This window comes from Patiria miniata, unplaced genomic scaffold (genome assembly GCF_015706575.1).
Source record: "Patiria miniata isolate m_02_andy unplaced genomic scaffold, ASM1570657v1 HiC_scaffold_3, whole genome shotgun sequence".
NCBI lineage: Eukaryota > Metazoa > Echinodermata > Asteroidea > Valvatida > Asterinidae > Patiria > Patiria miniata.
This window is the reverse complement of record NW_024037069.1, coordinates 8,507,876-8,526,133: the sequence shown is the minus strand read 5'-3', so window position 1 is coordinate 8,526,133 and position 18,258 is coordinate 8,507,876. Positions and strand designations below refer to the sequence as shown.

General features: G+C 41.6%; 1 protein-coding gene across 1 annotated transcript in view; it reads left to right on the top strand.

Moving 5' to 3' along the window:
* LOC119736430 (solute carrier organic anion transporter family member 2A1-like) overlaps positions 1-17,916 on the top strand; it is a 36,971-nt gene extending 19,055 nt beyond the window's left edge. The window contains exons 6-8 of the mRNA XM_038210448.1: positions 15,041-15,234; positions 15,717-15,778; positions 17,390-17,916. Coding sequence (XP_038066376.1) covers positions 15,041-15,234; positions 15,717-15,778; positions 17,390-17,655 — 522 coding nt within the window. The 3' untranslated portion in view covers positions 17,656-17,916. The remainder of the gene's footprint in view (positions 1-15,040; positions 15,235-15,716; positions 15,779-17,389) is intronic.
* Positions 17,917-18,258: the final 342 nt, after the last annotated feature.

Here is an 18,258-nt window from a genome sequence, read left to right as displayed (position 1 = left end):
GTCTCTCATCTGCATGGTAGACACATCCCGGGTTGTTGTTTCCCATATGCATGGATTTGCATTTGTCTGCATAAATCGTAGGAGCCATATCTTGGACCAGTTCAGCAGCGCATCGATATCACTTTGAAGTTTGACTGCGTCTTCCGGTGACTTTATCGTTGTGAACATTTTACTATCATCGGCGAACATCTGAACGATTGAATTTACTATTCCAGGTAAGTCGTTGATGTGCCGGATGAAAAGAAGCGGTCCTAGCACCGATCCTCGAGGAACTCCGCTTGCAACGTCTGCATGACTTGATCCAGCATTCCTTACTGCTACTACCTGAGATCTGTCAACTAGAAAACCCTCAATCCACTTGGCTATCTTTCCTTCAATTCCATACGTAGACAGTTTTCCTAGTAGTCGTCTATGTGGGACTGAGTCGAAGGCCGAAAAAGATGATGTCTACCGCTGCCCTCGTCTAGGTCATGGGCAGTGGCGTCGCCAAGGGGGGGGGGGGGGGGGGGGGGGGGGGGGGGGGGGGGGGCCAGGGGGGGCACGTGCCCCCCCCCCTGGAAAACCTAGTGCCCCCCCGAGTGCCCCCCCATCTGAGATTTGGGTTGGTATAAAAAAATATATATATTTTGTTATATTCAACTCCCATCATCTGAGTTGGTTTTTCATAAGGACAAAGAAGCACAGTAATTCGTATTTTCTTCAAATGAGCATCAAATGTGGCACCATTTTGCATCTAGCCCATCCTCCGTATGCAAAAATTTTCCAAAGGGGAGGGGGGCACCCCCTCCCCTTAGACCCCTCCCCCAGGACGGCGATCCGTATCCACCTAAGTGCCCCCCCCCCCATCAAATGCTGGTGCCCCCCTGTGCCCCCCCAGACTGAAAAGTCTGGTGACGCCACTGGTCATGGGTAACCGTTTCTAGTGTTTCAAGCAAGTTTGTCAAACACGATTTACCCTGGGCGAATTCGTGCTGCCTGTCAGTTAAAATAAGGCCATTTTTACTCACTCTTTAGCCAGCAAAATTCACCACAATTGTCATTGGGCAAAGAAAAGGTCTGCAATACTTCAGCAACTAAATTTCAAGACTCGATATTTAATTTGAAGACTCCATTCAATATTTAAAGAAAACTTTTTTCTTTAATATTTTCCATTCATGACTGTGGAGAAATGTGTAGATATAGAGACTAGATCCAGACATGCCAGATGTTTCTTCACAGTTGATTGATGTAGTATTTTTGTTGGACTGGTTGTTTTACGTGTCAGTCTATTTTCTTGTACTGCATGTTTTCAATACCTTAAGGTTTTGGACTCTCACACACCATAGGCGTAGCCAGCGGGGTGGATGGGTGGGGGGGGGGGATGTCGGGGGGGGGGGATGTCGGGGGGGGGGGGGTAAGGGGCTATTTACCCCCCAATATTTTGTAAATACTGCCTTTTTCCATTCAAATGCCCTTTGTTCAACGTGCCCCCCAATTATTTAATTTATAAAGATTGCCCTTTTTTTTACGAAGTGCCTTTTTTTTTTAACAAGTGCCCTTTTCAAAAAAGAAGTTGAGCCTTTTTTTTGGGCAGGCTGCCGTTTTGGGTGCCTTTTTCAGAATTTCGCACATGTATCGCCCTGAAAAGCACCATATATTGGCCCTTTGTGTGCATAATTGTCGGTTTTGAACAGCGCCCCCTGTCTACAATTCACAACGGATGTGCAAGTGCCCTTTAAAACAATTTTTTACCCCCGCCACATAAAAATGACCGTGCTACGCCCCTGCACACACAGTATTGAGATTTCTAAATGTTCGGATAATCACCGAGTATAAAGCACTTAAAACCTATGGCCTCGACCGATAGACTTACCGAAGCTCAGCAGGCCAAAACCTAGCATGAAACTGCTAACCAAGCCAGCCACTGCCGTAGTGGGGGACAAACTGTCCACAAAATGGGGTAGGAGCACGCCCAGCGACTTGAAACTTCCCAGGCAAATGAAGGCCCAAAAGAAGCGAGAAACTATGATCATCCATCTCCAAGGGTGAGGAGGTGACGGTGGTACGGCCTGGCTGTGCATTTTGACCCGATGGGAGGGACACAGAGTGGACTATCCTGCGAACTGACTGTGAATAGTATCCCAATGCCAATGGTACTAAGGGGCCATTCAAAAGTTTCTTCTTTTTTTTTGTTGCTTTTTATGCTTGATGATGTTGATTGGACCAAATAATTTAAAATTTCAATATTTGAAATAACGGATATACCTCAATGCCTTTGTTATTTCAAATAGGTGAACGGGTGTTATGAAATTAATGAATGTAACTTTATAAAATATATAGAGGCCTATGAGTTATAAAAGACGACTAAACAAAGAGATACGAGACACGTAAATTAAACACAGCATCACATTTTACATTCTCATTTACAAGTTGGTGTCAACAGTTTATTTTATTTCACACCACACTAAATCAATAACAATTTAATGACTTCTATTTAACGATATTCTTGCGCTTTTCGTGCTCAATTGATCAGTTCTTGCTCGTTTCATTCCTTGTTCATTTTTGCTCATTTGCTCATTTCTTGCTCTTTTCTTGCTCATTAGCTCATTTCTTGCTCATTTCATGCTCATTTCATGCTCATTTCCTGATCAATTCGTGCTCATCTGCTCATTTGGCCGCCCATCCTCAAATCTCTTTTCAATGATCAAAGAATGAGCATAGCAACGATTTGTGAATGGCCGGCGAAATGAGCAGATGAGCAAGAATTGATCAGGAAATGAGCAAGAAATGAGTAAGAAAAAAGTAAATGAGCAAGAAATGAGCAGGGAATGAGCAAATTATGAGCAAGAAATGAGCAAATGGGCAAGAAATGAGCAGATGAGCAAGAAATGAGCAAGGAAAGAGCAAGTGAGCAAGAAAGAGCAAGTGAGCAAGAAAAGAGCAAGAAAAGGGCAAGAAATGAGCAAATGAGCCAAATGAACAAGGAATGAAACGAGCAAGAAATGAGTAAGAAATGAGCAGGGAATGAGCAAATTATGAGCAAGAAATGAGCAAACAGGCAAGAAATGAGCAAATGAGCAAGAAATGAGCAAATGAGCCAAATGAACAAGGAATGAAACGAGCAACAACTGATCAAGTGAGCACGAAAAGCGCAAGAATATCGTTATATAGAAGTCATTAAATTGTCATTGATTTAGTGTGGTGTGAAATAAAATAAACTGTTGACACCAACTTGTAAATGAGAATGTAAAATGTGATGCTGTGTTTAATTTACGTGTCTCGTATCTCTTTGTTTAGTCGTCTTTTATAACTCATAGGCCTCTATATATTTTATAAAGTTACATTTATTAATGTCATAACACCTGTTCACCTACTTGGAATAATAAAGGCATTAAGGTATTTCCGTTATTCCAAATATTGAAATTTTATCAAGCATAAAACGCGAAGAAAGAAGAAGAAAAACAAATTTAATGCTATGAAAGGCCTTTACTGAATAGGCATGTTCAGTACACTTGTAATAACTAACAATACATCGCTTAAAATATGATTTATGTGTACAATTACCTCCTCATCGGGAACCGGCATACAAAAACACACTTAAAAAGTGCGTCCGCTATGTGCTCTCCCTAATAGCCGTCTGTATACCCTTTCTTTTGTATAACCAATTATCTATACAACAGTATGGTGGCCGTTCATTGCCGTTCCCCTTTTTCAGTAAATATTTCAAAATTTACCGCCCTACATAGTTTTCTTTTCAAAATGTTTTAAAAAACTATTTAAGTTAATTAAAAAAAAATAAAATTCTTATAAAAATAATTTCAAAATTAAAATTCTTATAAAAAAATAATTTCAAATTTAAAATGCTTATAAAAATAATTGCAAATTTAAATTTCTTATAAAAATAGTTTCAAATTTAAATTGCTTATAAAAATATTTTCAAATTTAAATTGCTTATAAAAATAATTTCAAGTTCATGTTTAAAATGAAAGTAGATTTTACACAAAATGAAAGTGATTTCAAAAGTGAACTTCATATTCGTGACGGCCTATGGTTGCCACAGTATCCCACAGTGCTTTGCCGATGGGGATGCATAGAGTTAAACAATTCTATGTGGGGGTGTTGGGCCGCGCGCTGTATCCCATATCGCGCAGTCTAGTACAGGGTAAGGACTAGTAGCAACTCTAGCTTTACAGTTTAGTACAGATCGGTGTCATGGCGGAACCGAAGGACACGAACGTGGGGCCTAGTGCTGACGGTTTTTACTCTCATAATGACGCTTGGAAGGAGGATAATGACCTGAAAGAAGAGATGGACAAGTATGTAAAGCAACTGCTTAAACGAGAGGAGATTCTCAGTGTCTAGCCCCATAAATGTGGCCAATTTACAGGACTACCTCCGTAAACATAGGCCACACGTCCACCATGTACAAAAACTTGTCGCACTTTGTCAAATTTTGATTTTCACATTTAGGCTTAGTTTATAGTTTACTTTTGCTTTAGAAGCATACTCACCCTCTTTAAAGTCTAATCAGAAAGTGCTGCCTTTTCAGATGTCTATATTTCGTGAAATTTCAAGATTCGTTTGCACATGTTTTCGTATCAAAATTTCAACATGAAATTTCACGAAAATTAGACATCTAAAAAAGTGCGACAAGTTTTTGTACATCACGTACATGTACATGTACATGGTGGACGTGTGGCCTATGTTTACGGAGGTAGTCCTGTAAATTGGCCACATTTATGGGGCTAGAAACTGAGAATCTCCTCTCGTTTAAGCAGTTGCTTTACATACTTGTCCATCTCTTCTTTCAGGTCATTATCCTCCTTCCAAGAGTCATTATGAGAGTAAAAACCGTCAGCACTAGGCCCCACGTTCGTGTCTTCGGTTCCGCAATGACACCGATCTGTACTGTAAAGCTAGAGTTGCTACTAGTCCTTACCCTGTACTAGACCGCGATATTGGATACAGCGCGCGGCCCATCGCCCCCACATAGAATTGTTTAACTCTATGCATCCCCATCGGCAAAGCACTGTGGGATACTGTGGCAACCATAGGCCGTCACGAATATGAAGTTCACTTTGGAATCGCTTTCATTTTGTGTAAAATCTACTTTCATTTTAAACATGAACTTGAAATTATTTTTATAAGCAATTTAAATTTGAAAATATTTTTATAAGAAATTTAAATTTAAAATTATTTTGAAAAGCAATTTAAATTTGAAAATATTTTTATAAGAAATTTAAATTTGAAATTATTTTTATGAGCATTTTAAATTTGAAATTATATTTATAAGCAATTTAAATTTGCAAATATTTTTATAAGAAATTTAAATTTGAAATTATTTTTAAAAGCAATTTAAATTTGAAAATATTTTTATAAGAAATTTAAATTTGAAATTATATTTATAAGCAATTTAAATTTGAAAATATTTTTATAAGAAATTTAAATTTGAAATATTTTTAAAAGCAATTTAAATTTGAAAATATTTTTATAAGAAATTTAAATTTGAAATTATTTTTATAAGCATTTTAAATTTGAAATTATATTTATATTTATAAGCAATTTAAATTTGCAAATATTTTTATAAGAAATTTAAATTTGAAATTATTTTTAAAAGCAATTTAAATTTGAAAATATTTTTATAAGAAATTTAAATTTGAAATTATATTTATAAGCAATTTAAATTTGAAAATATTTTTATAAGAAATTTAAATTTTAAATTATTTTTAAAAGCAATTTAAATTTGAAAATATTTTTATAAGAAATTTAAATTTGAAATTATTTTTATAAGCATTTTAAATTTGAAATTACTTTTATAAGAATTTTAATTTTGAAATTATTTTTATAAGAATTTTATTTTTTTGAATTAACTTAAATATTTTTTTAAACATTTTGAAAAGAAAACTATGTAGAGCGGTAAATTTTGAAATATTTACTGAAAAAGGGGAACGGCAATGAACGGCCACCATACAACAGGCTTCGCGCCTCGTGAATTCTTAAATTGCGAATCCAAACTTTCTCGTGTATTCTCCTTAACGGAGAGTAACATATCATGGCGGAATCTTCTGCAAAATACTCGAAAACTCTGGACATTTTACCGGCTCGCGAAGCGGATGGGTGCGGCATTCGTTGCTGGGAGCCGCCTTTCCTAAAGCGCTTGGCCCGGCCCTGGGTGTTTCTGGTGGCAATGTGTGTCTACACGGCCATCGATGGCATCAACATTGGTATGAGTACGGGCACCATCACCACCGTGGAAGCTCACTTCCAGCTCACGCTGACCGAGCTGGGAAGCATGACTACTGTCTATTGCGTCGGGGGAATCCTCGGTATCCTCCTGGCCTTTTGCGTCGGCACGGTGGTCCCAGGCTGCAAGCCTTGCCTGCTTGGTGTCTCTGGGATATCACTTGGCCTTGGTGCGTTGATGCTTGCCCTGCCGGCCTTTCTTCATGATCTTTACCTTCCCCCAAGTGTTGTGCTGGCAACTGGCGATAACTCCACGCAGGGCTTCGCCGGTGAGACTTCCGCCTGCTACGACTCCGACATCACCGAGGAATGCTCATCTGTGAGTGACAATGTTGCCGTCGATTCTGCCTCCATGTCGCTATTCTACCTGGGGATGTTTTTGCAAGGCGTTGGTATGATATCCTATCCGATCGGTATCGCATACGTAGCTGATTGTTCATCGCCTGGAACCACTGCGGTTTACATTGGTAAGGGAAACACTGAGCGATAGCACCCCACCAAATTAAACCAACAACATTTGTTTTTGACACGATTGACTGACGGACAAAGACTAAGTAAGAAGTGAGAGACAGAAGAGTGTTTGACATTTGTGAAGATCGCCACGGGTAGAAGTGGTGTACTTATGGGGCCCCACGCCAAACCCCCCCCCCCCCTTCGCTGGGGCACTCTCTCCCTTTCGTGCCCCGCTCAGAAATTGGGGGAGGCAAGATTGGATATTTTTATTTACAACCCCATTAAATGGTATGAATACCGCCCCTTAGTCCCATAAATGTGACGGAAATACTGGACTACCTCCATATTTAACGTCACACATCCCACATGTGGTATAAGCACGGAGGGTCTCGTTGCTAGGAGAGCCGAAAATTAATTAAAGATCGAAATTATTTTGTCAGCAGAAAATCAACCCAGCTATAGTATGCCTGCTCAATAGCACAACATTGTTAAATTCGGTGCCTTCACAGGTCTAGTTATCCCAAAATCATGGTTTCACTTCCGAGTGTATTGCCTGTTGATAACAGTTAGTCAGTGGGCTTGTTGGGGCCCATATTCATTTTTGGGTACAATGCTTGAAACTCACAGGATCATGACTTAACGATACCTCAAGAAGTTCAAAACCACTTGATGCCTTTTATGGGCGGGTCATTACTACGGGGCTTCGCGCGCAGAAAACGATTCAGATAATAATATTTCACTTTTCGTTTGTGGTTTGTTTCCCATCCAGCATCAAAGTGAACGGGGAGGACGAATGTTTACATGTCACACCATATTAAAATGGGTATTCAATTGTACATTCTTCACTTCGGCTAAAGAACAATGCTAGGAAAACACTCTACTGGGATTGAAATTGGCATCAGGTGGATTTTGGTTTTATAGTGTTTCATAATCCCTGAAAATTTCAAATTGCATATGTGAGATGATATAAACCAGCTGACTAAGTGTACTAAAAATGTAGGTAACTTCGTTTAAAATGACATTGTCACCGGCATCCCCCAGCCGATTGAAAACAAATCACCGTGGGGGGGGGGGGGGGGGGGCTGGCTGGATAACTGCACTCCTCGGTGACTCTTCAGTGACACAACTGTAGGGTACAATATGCCTGGAGGGTAATTTTGGAAACGCTCCTTTTATCAATGGTTTTAGTTTTAAAACCTGCTGCACGTCTCGATTTCAGGCATCATCAATGCGGTCCTGGGCATGGGACCAGTTGTCGGGGTCATGCTGGCCGCAGCCTTCATCGGTATCTGGGTGGACTTCTACCGGCTGGTTGGACCTGAGACCGACCTGTCCCTGGGCCGGGAGACCCAGGCTGGATCGGAGCTTGGTGGCTGGGCTTCATCGTCCTTGCTGTTCTCTTTTGCCTCTCGGCCGCTCTCTTCCCGCTTTTCCCGCGCCGGATGCCGTCATCAGCACATCGCCAGCCTGATGACGAGCACGAGACAACGGAGAAGTTCACAATTAACGAGACACACGAGGCTGAGAACGTTAATGAAGGGAACCATCAGTTTTTGGACATCAAAGGTAAGCATAATAAGTAACTAATCCATATTATGGCCTTTCTTTAAAAGCGAGGCCGCCATTATTCAGTATGTCCGGCTTATACTCGGCGCAAAATGTGCGTGCTACTGCAATTTTGTGAGGCCACGCCAACTTTACGGGCTACGAAATTCGCGAATATTAAATAACTCGGCGAATTTCGTGGCAAACGTTTCATGACGTGAATTTTGTGGTGTAAGCTAAGCCCTTCCAGCCGCTTTTCAAAAGAAAAAAAAAGGCAGAGGCACGAACATTTAGCAATACCAGAACTATACTGCAAATGACGTCACTTAAGGTTTCCCTTCCTATTATTAATGTTTCACCTCCTAGTGTTCAATCAGCGGTTCCGCTGCTCCGTCAAAAACAGTGAGATAAACTGCCAAAATTTTGTGATCCTGTCGAATGACACCTTGCAGGATTTTTCATCCATCCTGGAAAGGAAGGGACAAAATCGGCCTGATTATTCTGAAAGTGTGACAGTTAATCAAAACCAAAAGAAATTCTGTTTCACCCACAATCTGGATTTGTTTGAGGAAAAACAGGCATGCATTAACATGTAACCGGATTAGACTTTAATGGCACTTTCGGCCTTTTAGAAAGCCACGAGCTTTTAAACCCCTATTATTTTGAAGTCAATGACGTATTCATCATAATCGTTGTCAACCTCTACAATCCGTTTGTGGACGTCTTTGCAGTACGCGATGTTACGTAGGCTTACTGTTTATTTAACCTACCAGTAGAAATTGAAGAAAAAAATCGGGAAGAAATTTGTGTTCTTTAATTATGACGGGCAACAGTGCTCAGTGTCTTTCAGTGTGATTAGTATCTTTTGTCAAAAACAATAAACTCCGTTAATGTTTGTTTTTGTAATCGTGGTGGGATTTGTTCCGGTTGATACAGAGTTCATGTGGACTGTCTGGAGGACTTTGAAGAACCCGACATGTTCCCTGACGTGTCTGTCCCAGAGTACCTTCTATTTCATCATGTTCGGCTACGGGATATTTGTCCCCAAGTATCTGGAGGTACAGTTTGGGTACGACAGACAGACTGCTGATCTCTTGACAGGTATGTTTGGAATACAGGATGTAACAGGACCGTTATTACTCTATGCAGTTACAATGATCTGAGAGAAATATATATAGTCAAGGGAGATTATAACTCGCTACTGAATTCCTTGGCAACTTGGTTGGAAACTTTACACCATTTTTCTACTAGGGGCGCTGTTCAAAGCGGACGTTCATGGGCACTATGGGACAAAAGGTGGCGCTCGTCATGGCTGCACAACTGTCGACGTTTGCGGAACGTTTTAAAAAAAGGGCATCTTTGACAAAAAGGGACTCGTTGAAACATGCACTTGTGCAAAAAAAAGGACTCTTGCGACAAAACATAAGGGACCCTCCCCGAATGCTACGCCACTGTTATTTTCGATAGGGCAAACTCTGTAGTAGTTACTCATATTTACCCACTCTAAATACCGCTCTCATATTGTGCCCATCGAACCTACAGAAAGGATAATGAAACATTGCTGTCCATTGTTTAAACGGTTACTGACGCAATGTGTTGAGACACCTTGTGGTCTGGAGCATTGAATTCGTGAACTGCATGTAATTCTGCAGGTCTTGTGTGCGTGAGTTTGTTTCTGCATTCCATTGGGGACGTTGAACAAAAGAGGATAATAGGATCCCCAAGTCCCGAGAGGTCGCCAATTTTGATTCGTGAACAAAACATATAGGAGGTCTTCCTAAAAAAGTACAAACAAAAGAAGGACAATAGGGGTCCCCGACTTTAGGCAAATAACAAGCATTACATTCTCAGTGTGGACTTCTCAACAAAAGATGTCCACATAAACCAGGTAGCAGCGATGTTGTGTGGACTTGGCCTCGTCCACACAATGTTTCCTCCTCTCTGGAAAACAGGTTTAGATGCATTTTTGGGTTAGGTTTATCCGTGGCAAAATGAAGAGAAACACTAAAGGGAACAATAGAAAAAAAATTGGGTTGAAAGAGTTTTCACAGTGTGAGTAAAATTAGTTTTTATTCAACAGGTTTTTTTCAAAACTACACGAAAACAAAAGAATGTCCCTACTATAGGTATGTAACGTATGCTAGCGTGTCTGTGTGTGTTTGTGTCCTTTTGCAAGATGTTTTGTCATTTACTGCTTCTCCCCACCCGGGATTAAACCCGTGGCGGCACAGATGATCAGTGATTGATTTAAGCTGTCTCGTGCCGAAATGGAAGAATGGAGGTGTATGCTCCCCATGAGATGTCTTTGAAATGTTTCATAATGATGTGGCGCCTTTGGCACCGATACTGGTGGTTAGGCCCCCAAAAAAGTCTCCAGTTTCTGGTATGCGCGCGCGTCGCCGTAGCCATGCGCGTCGGCAAAATGAAAAAGTTGTTTTTTTCAATGAAAGATGATGTCTCAAAACCGCCAAACTCACTGGTTTGACTGGAATCATGCTGCTGCACAATTTTAACGTGTTTTTAGATTGGGTTATAGTCGCGAATAAGCTTTATGTGGCCTCTCTGGACTCCCATATGTTTGCACTAAGTTTAGTCGGGAACCATTTGCAGTCATCAGCCGACATTTGAAGCAAAAAAATCAGGTAAAAAAAAAAAAAGCCGCGTCGCCGCACCACTTTCTGGGCAAGCTCCATACCAGAAACCGGAGACTTTTGTTTGGCCTGAGAAGACAAACGAAGGACGCTCACAGGGGGAACGGAATGATAGAAACCCGTTAAAGGGAATGAAACGAACTCCAGTGATGTGCACTGAATGAGACACAATAGCATGAATCTGGCAAAGGGACAGACAGTGAGCATACAGGATGGAATAATACTTTATTTATTCAGATTAATTGGTAAAAACACCTGTCTCCCAAAAATACAACTATCCAATTAAAAGTAGTATACCAAATTTGATTAAAAACCGTCCAACAGAGTAAAAATACATTAACAACAATAATTCCCTTAATTACAATAATTCCCTGAATAATATGAAAAATCTGTGCGACAATTACATGTAGTCGTGTATATTATAATTATTTTGAGTTGCATTATAACAGTGTGTTAATTATCTCAAATTTCTGAAAGATTAACGAAATACATGTACAAAGTCAATTGCAAGACTGAGCAGGAAAAGATATACTAGAAAAACTGCATAGGCCTAGTTATATTTCTACAGAAATTCTATTGATAGAGGATAGTCGTTGTGTTTTCCAAGCTTTTGATAGCATTTTTTAATACAACCGTTGAATGTCAATGAATCGAAAAATAAAAGTTTTGAATTCATGGGACGGAGCAGCGTTTTGTGCATTTTCACTTTGACGTAGGCCATGATGACATTTCATGCCAGATTGACTTATTCCTTAAACTTGAGCAGCCGTCGTATTTCTTAGACCTCATGGGTAGACTTTATGCGTATAGCGGCCATCTTTTTGGGCATCCTTCGTTATTTTAATTCAGTAACAATGAGTGCTTAAAAGGTTTATTTCTGGTATGTCACAGCAAGACAAATGTATTGCCTTGATGACTGCTACCTATAAGGTCCATATACGCCTTTTTTGAAATATTGTGGGCAAGAGAGAGCGCCTTTTTTCAGTGGGTGACCTCTCTTGTATATTCACCCCGCAAATGTATTATATTATGTTATTCATTTTTTAAAAATTATTTTATTGAAAATACAACATGACAAAAAATGAAAAGCCCCGCTTCCTCCTTTTTTTTTCAAACACCCGGACGAGAAACATGTTTTTTTTTATTCGGCCTAAGGAGCCAGCCGACAGGTTGCTTTTATGAGGCTGCATCCTAAGGCCAAAAAAAAAGTCTCCGGTTTCTGGTATGCGCGCGCGTCGCCGTTGCCATGCGCGTCGGCAAAATGAAAACGTTTTTTTTTTCAATAAAAGATGATGTCTCAAAACCGCCAAACTCACTGGTTTGACTGGAATCATGCTGCTGCACAATTTTAACGTATTTTTAGATTGGGTTATGGTCAAGAATAAGCTTTATGTGGCCTCTCTGGACTCCCATATATTTGCACTAAGTTTAGTCGGGCACCATTTGCAGTCATTGGAAGCAAAACAAATCAGGTAAAAAAAAAAAAAAAAGCCGCGTCGCCGCACCACTTTTTGGGCAAGCTCCATACCAGAAACCGGAGACTTTTTTTTTTGGCCTTACATGCACTTTATAAATATACACTATTACTTATTATTTTCATAGCTATGATTTATCTGCACGTGTTTTCAACAGGTGTGCTGCTCGCCCCTGCCTACGCCGTTGGGGAACTGTTAGCGGGTTTCTTGGTGAAGAAACTGGAGCTAACACTGCACGGTACCGTCCGCCTGACCTGCGTCGTGCTGACGGCGTGTGTAGTCGGCATGGCTCTGCTCATGGTTATAGGCTGCTCCAACGACAACGTAGCTGGTGTGTTCTCCACGTACGATGGCGTGAGCAGGTAGGAAATCTACACCTCCCAAAGGCACAAGAGGTTGAAAATCGCCCCTGGTACATCTCACCGTACACAACATAATTGTTTTATATCGAATGATGTGTGGCGAGCAGAAAGGGCTTCGTACCAGTAGTTTTTGTACATCTTGAGGTAGCCCTTACCACGTAATGAATGCTAGAGAGACAACATTTGCGACTAAGTTCCCAAAGTTGGCATCCCTGGTTTTAAAGGGCTACACCAGTACAGTCTCAGAGCTATGAGGCCGAATCCCCAAGGCCCAATGCCTCATGAATCCGACGCCTCGTGATTCCGAAATTTCGGACTTATCAGGCGTCGGTGTTAAATATGAGGTGTCGGAGTTACGATACGACCCCGTTTATACGCATGATGCGAATAACTTGAAAGGTTTAATGTTTGTCCTACCTCCTCATGAGGGCTGTGTTTTGGGGGTTATTTTTTACATCATGATGTAACGTACCCATGGGTCAAACAAAGGACGGGACAGTACGTTTCCCCCAATATCATTGCCATGTGAATGCACCTGGTTTAGAGCCAAGCCTTGCAGAGCCTTTGAATGATTTAAACAGTTAACGTCTTGCACACGTTTTGGGACAAGTTTTATAACATTCTAACGAACCACATGCATTCTCTAGAGCTATTACATTTTCCACGAAGGGGCCGGCAAAATAATGACAAATTTGAGATTGAAGTGCACGCTTCGACGTGGTTTAAGACAAACCGTCCCTCCCCCTGATGTGACTAACATTTTGCAGAACTGATGTATGAAGGATGGATGTCTTCTTGATGGCTGTTCAAAAATAAACATCTCTCCCAAGCTCTCCGGGGCTTGTCTTATATAATCTTTCCCCGGCTTGAGAAAATGGACTCACCAGTGCCCTTTAGTCTAGGGGCTAGACGTTGCATGGTATACGCGTAACCCGCTGCCGCGAGAGGGCGCTATCACGACCAACCAACATCGCCCACGGATTTGTCAGCAGCAACGTCTAGGGTGTCTCCTGAAATCTTCCCCGAGAAAAAAAAGAGAGAAACCAGTGCGCATGCAGGCACGACTTCTGCAGGCAATAACTGTCCATTTTCAGACCCACACATACTCACAACAAAAGAGCTGACCAATGAAGTTGCACAAGGTCTTGCTGCATCTTTGATTGTAGTAAAAGTAAAGTCTGTCCCGAGCCAATGTGGCTCATCAGGCCGGTGTTTATCTCCGTTTTCCTTGGCATGAAACGACTGAAAATATTTCTACTCCCCCTGAATGGGATGCCAGTCCATCGCAGGTTACTCCCCAGCTAATGCCGGTACACATTTATACTCCTGGGTGGAGAGGGGCAAGTGGGGGTGAAGTGCCTTGCCCAAGGAATCTTTGATTGTACTTTAAGAAATTTGAGAGTTTGCTTCGGAACAACCATGATTTTTTTTTAATTGTGCGCTGCATGTATTAGGTCAAATAGGTGCGTGCGCATAATACAACTAATGGGAGTTGCCCTAGACGTTGCTGCTGGCAAGTCAGTGGGCAATATTGATTGGGCGGCCGGCGGCGGGTCATCGCGTATCAAACCATGCAACGTCTAGCCCCTAGACTGCCTTGGGTGCGAGTGAAGTCTTCAAAACGGTTATACTGCTTTCGCCCCCTCAAACGGGACGGAGATCTGTCTTATAGCGAAACAATTGTGTGCTTAGCATGCATCTTTATGACGTTCAGTCCTCGATACTGTCATACCTTTCTAATTTACTCTCCCCTTTTTCTTTTGTTTTCTTTATCTTATGCAGCTCGGCTTCTGTTGATTTGGAAGCACCTTGCAACCAGAACTGCTCGTGCTCCATGGCTCTGTACGCACCCATGTGCTCCGATGCGGGTCTGACGTACTTCTCACCGTGCCACGCCGGGTGTAAAGTCATCGGTGCCCAAGTAAAATGGAAATGATTTCCTAAAATAATTTAGCTTGCTATCTGAGGCCTTCCAAATGACATCATAGCCAAGTCCAAGTCGTGTTCGTCTATAAGCTGAGAAGTTATTTCGTAAATAATCGGCGGAAAGGTCATTAACATTATGTTTTAGTGGGGGGTTTTTTTTTTGGGGGGGGGGACAAATAGTTAAGGATGCCTTAATTGCGTCATTCGGACTATCCCAAAGGTTAATACCGTGTTAAATGAAACCATTTTTAATTTTTCTGTTAATTTCAAGAAAAAGGTTGTCGATAAGTGTTATACGATGATGAATTAATAGTTGAAACTGAATATTTTAACACCAGCAGGTAGACTGCTTCAAACTTCCCCTTGGATTCAGATTTCTTTTACCCGTTTTACTCTGAAAATGCAGGGCAACTTCTCTGACTGCGCATGCCCGATGATGCTCGGCGATGGAAGTTTGTACTCCACCGCTCGTTCTGCCTCCGTCGTAGACGGCGCTTGCGGGACACAGTGTACATCTGCCGTGCCGTTTCTCCTCGTTCTGACTGGCGTCTTTGTCTTGGCGACTTTCGGAGATCTCCTCCGTCTTACAATAATCGTGAGGTAAGTTAATTATGACGGGGTTGAGACAATAAGGCAAAGCTAGCGAAAACTCAACCAAGGTCTGTAATTTTTTTTTTATTACACTAAGGCCCATAACTTTGGCAAGGCCAACGTTTTCAGTTTTCTTTTTTTTTTTGGGGGGGGGGCCGACTCGAAGAATTTGGAGGGTCTAAAACCTCAGTGAAACAGAAAACGAAGTTTTAGTCAAGTCCGCACAAGTCCTCAAACTTCCTCACAAGTTCACATTGTCCTCACAAGTCCCCACGAGTTCTCACAAACCATCATAAGTCCTTACAAGTCCTCAAAAATAATCTTGCACGAGTAATAAGCTTTTCAAATTACCTGATAAGTGATAGTTGTGACGCGATAACTTCCAGTTAGACTTTTGACTGACTTATTAAATTTGACTTGTGATTGTGAGTACCTGGCTTGATATCGACGTCACATCAATGCTTCACGTCTATTTTTGTTCTCTGAAACAGGTCAGTGACGTCAGAGAGCAGACTTGTGGCGTTATCTGTGGCCTATTTGACGCAAGTTATTGGTAAGCTCATGAAGTTATGATGACGCGTGATGAAGTTATAAAAATAAAATTCTAGAGGCACTAAAGCACAGTTTTTACAATGCATTTTTAGACTTTGCATGGTAGAATATACAATTTGGGAACGGGACAGAGGCGTGGCTATGTATTTGTGTGGTGCTATGGTGCTTGGCAGATTATGTCCTCGGTATAGTTTTTGGCAATACATTTCGACAAATTAAAGAGGCCGTGAAGGGCGTCACCTAGTAGTTAGCCTCGACTCCATGGGCGCGGGCGCGTTCCCTACACTAACCCCTGGCCGTGATGATGACGTAAATGACGCTGATTGGCTATTCACAGCGTACTGCGCGCACATTTCGAAGATTGCACGCCGGTCGCGCCCATAATGCGCTCGCGTGCTTTGCACGCAACGTCACGTACAAAACAGCTTCGACTCCAGGGGTGCGTGCTCGTTCCTTACACTAACCCCTGGCTGTGATGATGACGTAAATGACGCTGAATGGCTACTCACAGCGTACTGCGCGCGCATTTCGAAGATTGCACGCCGGGCGCCCCCATAATGCGATCGCGTGCTTTGCACGTAACGTCACGCACGAAAAAAAAAATAGGATTCAAAAGTCGCGATGCCTGTACGATATGGATTATGTCAGCCGCGTTTTTCGCTATAAAAACCCCTGTATCTGTGGTTGTAAAGGCACGAAAGGGATACGTACATTTAATACAAATCTTTGCTAATTAACACAACGTCCAAACGTTGTGTTTGAAAGGATTGATTCTTCAAAATCACAACTCTTAACATTTTAAGATGGCGTCGGCACGTAAAACGGATAAACTGCAGCCCTCATTATAATGTACCGTATTTTGGCACATTTAAATTACACAATTCCAGGGGTTACGATCGCGCAAGGCATGATGGGAAACAACATGGCGCTGCAAGATCGTACCCACGGGGCACGAGGTTGCGTGCGAAAAAAATTGTTATTCAAAAGTAGCGATGCCTGTACGAAATGGATTATGGCAGCCTCGTTTTTTTCGCTAAAAAAACCCTGTATCTTCGGTTGTAAAGGGACGAAAGGGTGCGTACATTTGATACAAATCTTTGCTAGATAACGCAACGTCCAAACGTTTTGATTGGAAGGATTGATTCTTCAGAGTCACAACTTTTATCATTTTAAAGATGGCGTCGGCAGGTAAAACGGATAAACTGCAGCCTAATTATAATGTGCCATATTTTGACACATTTAAATTACACAATTCCAGGGGTTAAGATCGCGCAAGGCATGATGGGAAACAACATGGCGCAGCAAGATCGTACCCATGGGGAACGAGGCTGCCTAGTAGTCACTGGAAACTCTAACCGCACCCCCTCTTGTCAGATGATGTGTTGTAGAACAAACAAAAATACTTTGGACATTTTTCGTAAGGTGTGCCCAGTTAAGCAACTTATTGTCAAAGGCGCATCAGAATTTGGGATTTTTTCAGGGGAGGGGGATCCGAGTGGGAGGGGGAGCGGGGAGGGCAAGGAGGGGGTTGAAAAGAAAATTGTGCCCAGCAAATTTGACCCCAGTTTATATACACCACTGCCTATGACCTGTAATTGTATATTTTGTTTAGGGGTTGTCGCCTCAGGCCAGGTATTCGGAATGGTTATCGACGGGGCGTGCGTAGTGTGGCAGGAATCGTGCGCGGGCCAACAAGGGGCGTGCCTGCTGTACGACAACCGCCCCTACCGGCTGGCCTACAACGGCCTGGCGTTGGCCGTGGGCATCTTCAGCGCCGCCGTCATGTTCCTGGTGCTCCTGTGGCCGACCGGTCGAAATCACCGATCGACGGTACGCCGTGGCGGGCCGGCCATGACATCCGTAACAGCTTCAGTGTAGACGCGTCTTTTGTTTTAATTAATTAATGAAACAACCAACATCCAAGGTGGTGATAATTATTATCATTAGTTACGTCCTTATTTTTTATCTGAAGTTTTGCTTTGGTAGGGTGGCAACATTAGACACAGATGCTGTCCTTATCGATACTATTCTTGTAAAGGAAAAATAAAAAAGAGAAGTACCAATTTTAAAGACGATTTAGAAGATGTAAAGAAGTAAAAGTAAATAGATTTAAAAGAGAACATAATGTGTGAAATAAAACATAACAAATAACGAAGTAAATCAATGGAGCAATTAACGACTACACACGGGATAAAAGAACGACAATAGAGCATAATGCACCCAAGATACTTTTTAAGAATAAAAGCTGTATGCAATTCAAACGTGATGAGCGAAGATAAGTTAAAACAAGTTATCGAAAGAAGATGGAATTCTGAGACAATATGAGTTAAAAACAAAGTTAGTTGGAGAATATAAAAAAACACATATTCAGAGGAAATAAAAGACGAGTATTATTTGTACTCTTCACTTTTATTTAGGATGTTTATTTTCTCGTATTTCTTGCATTTGTATATAGCTGCACGGTTGCAGTTGCGACTTTTT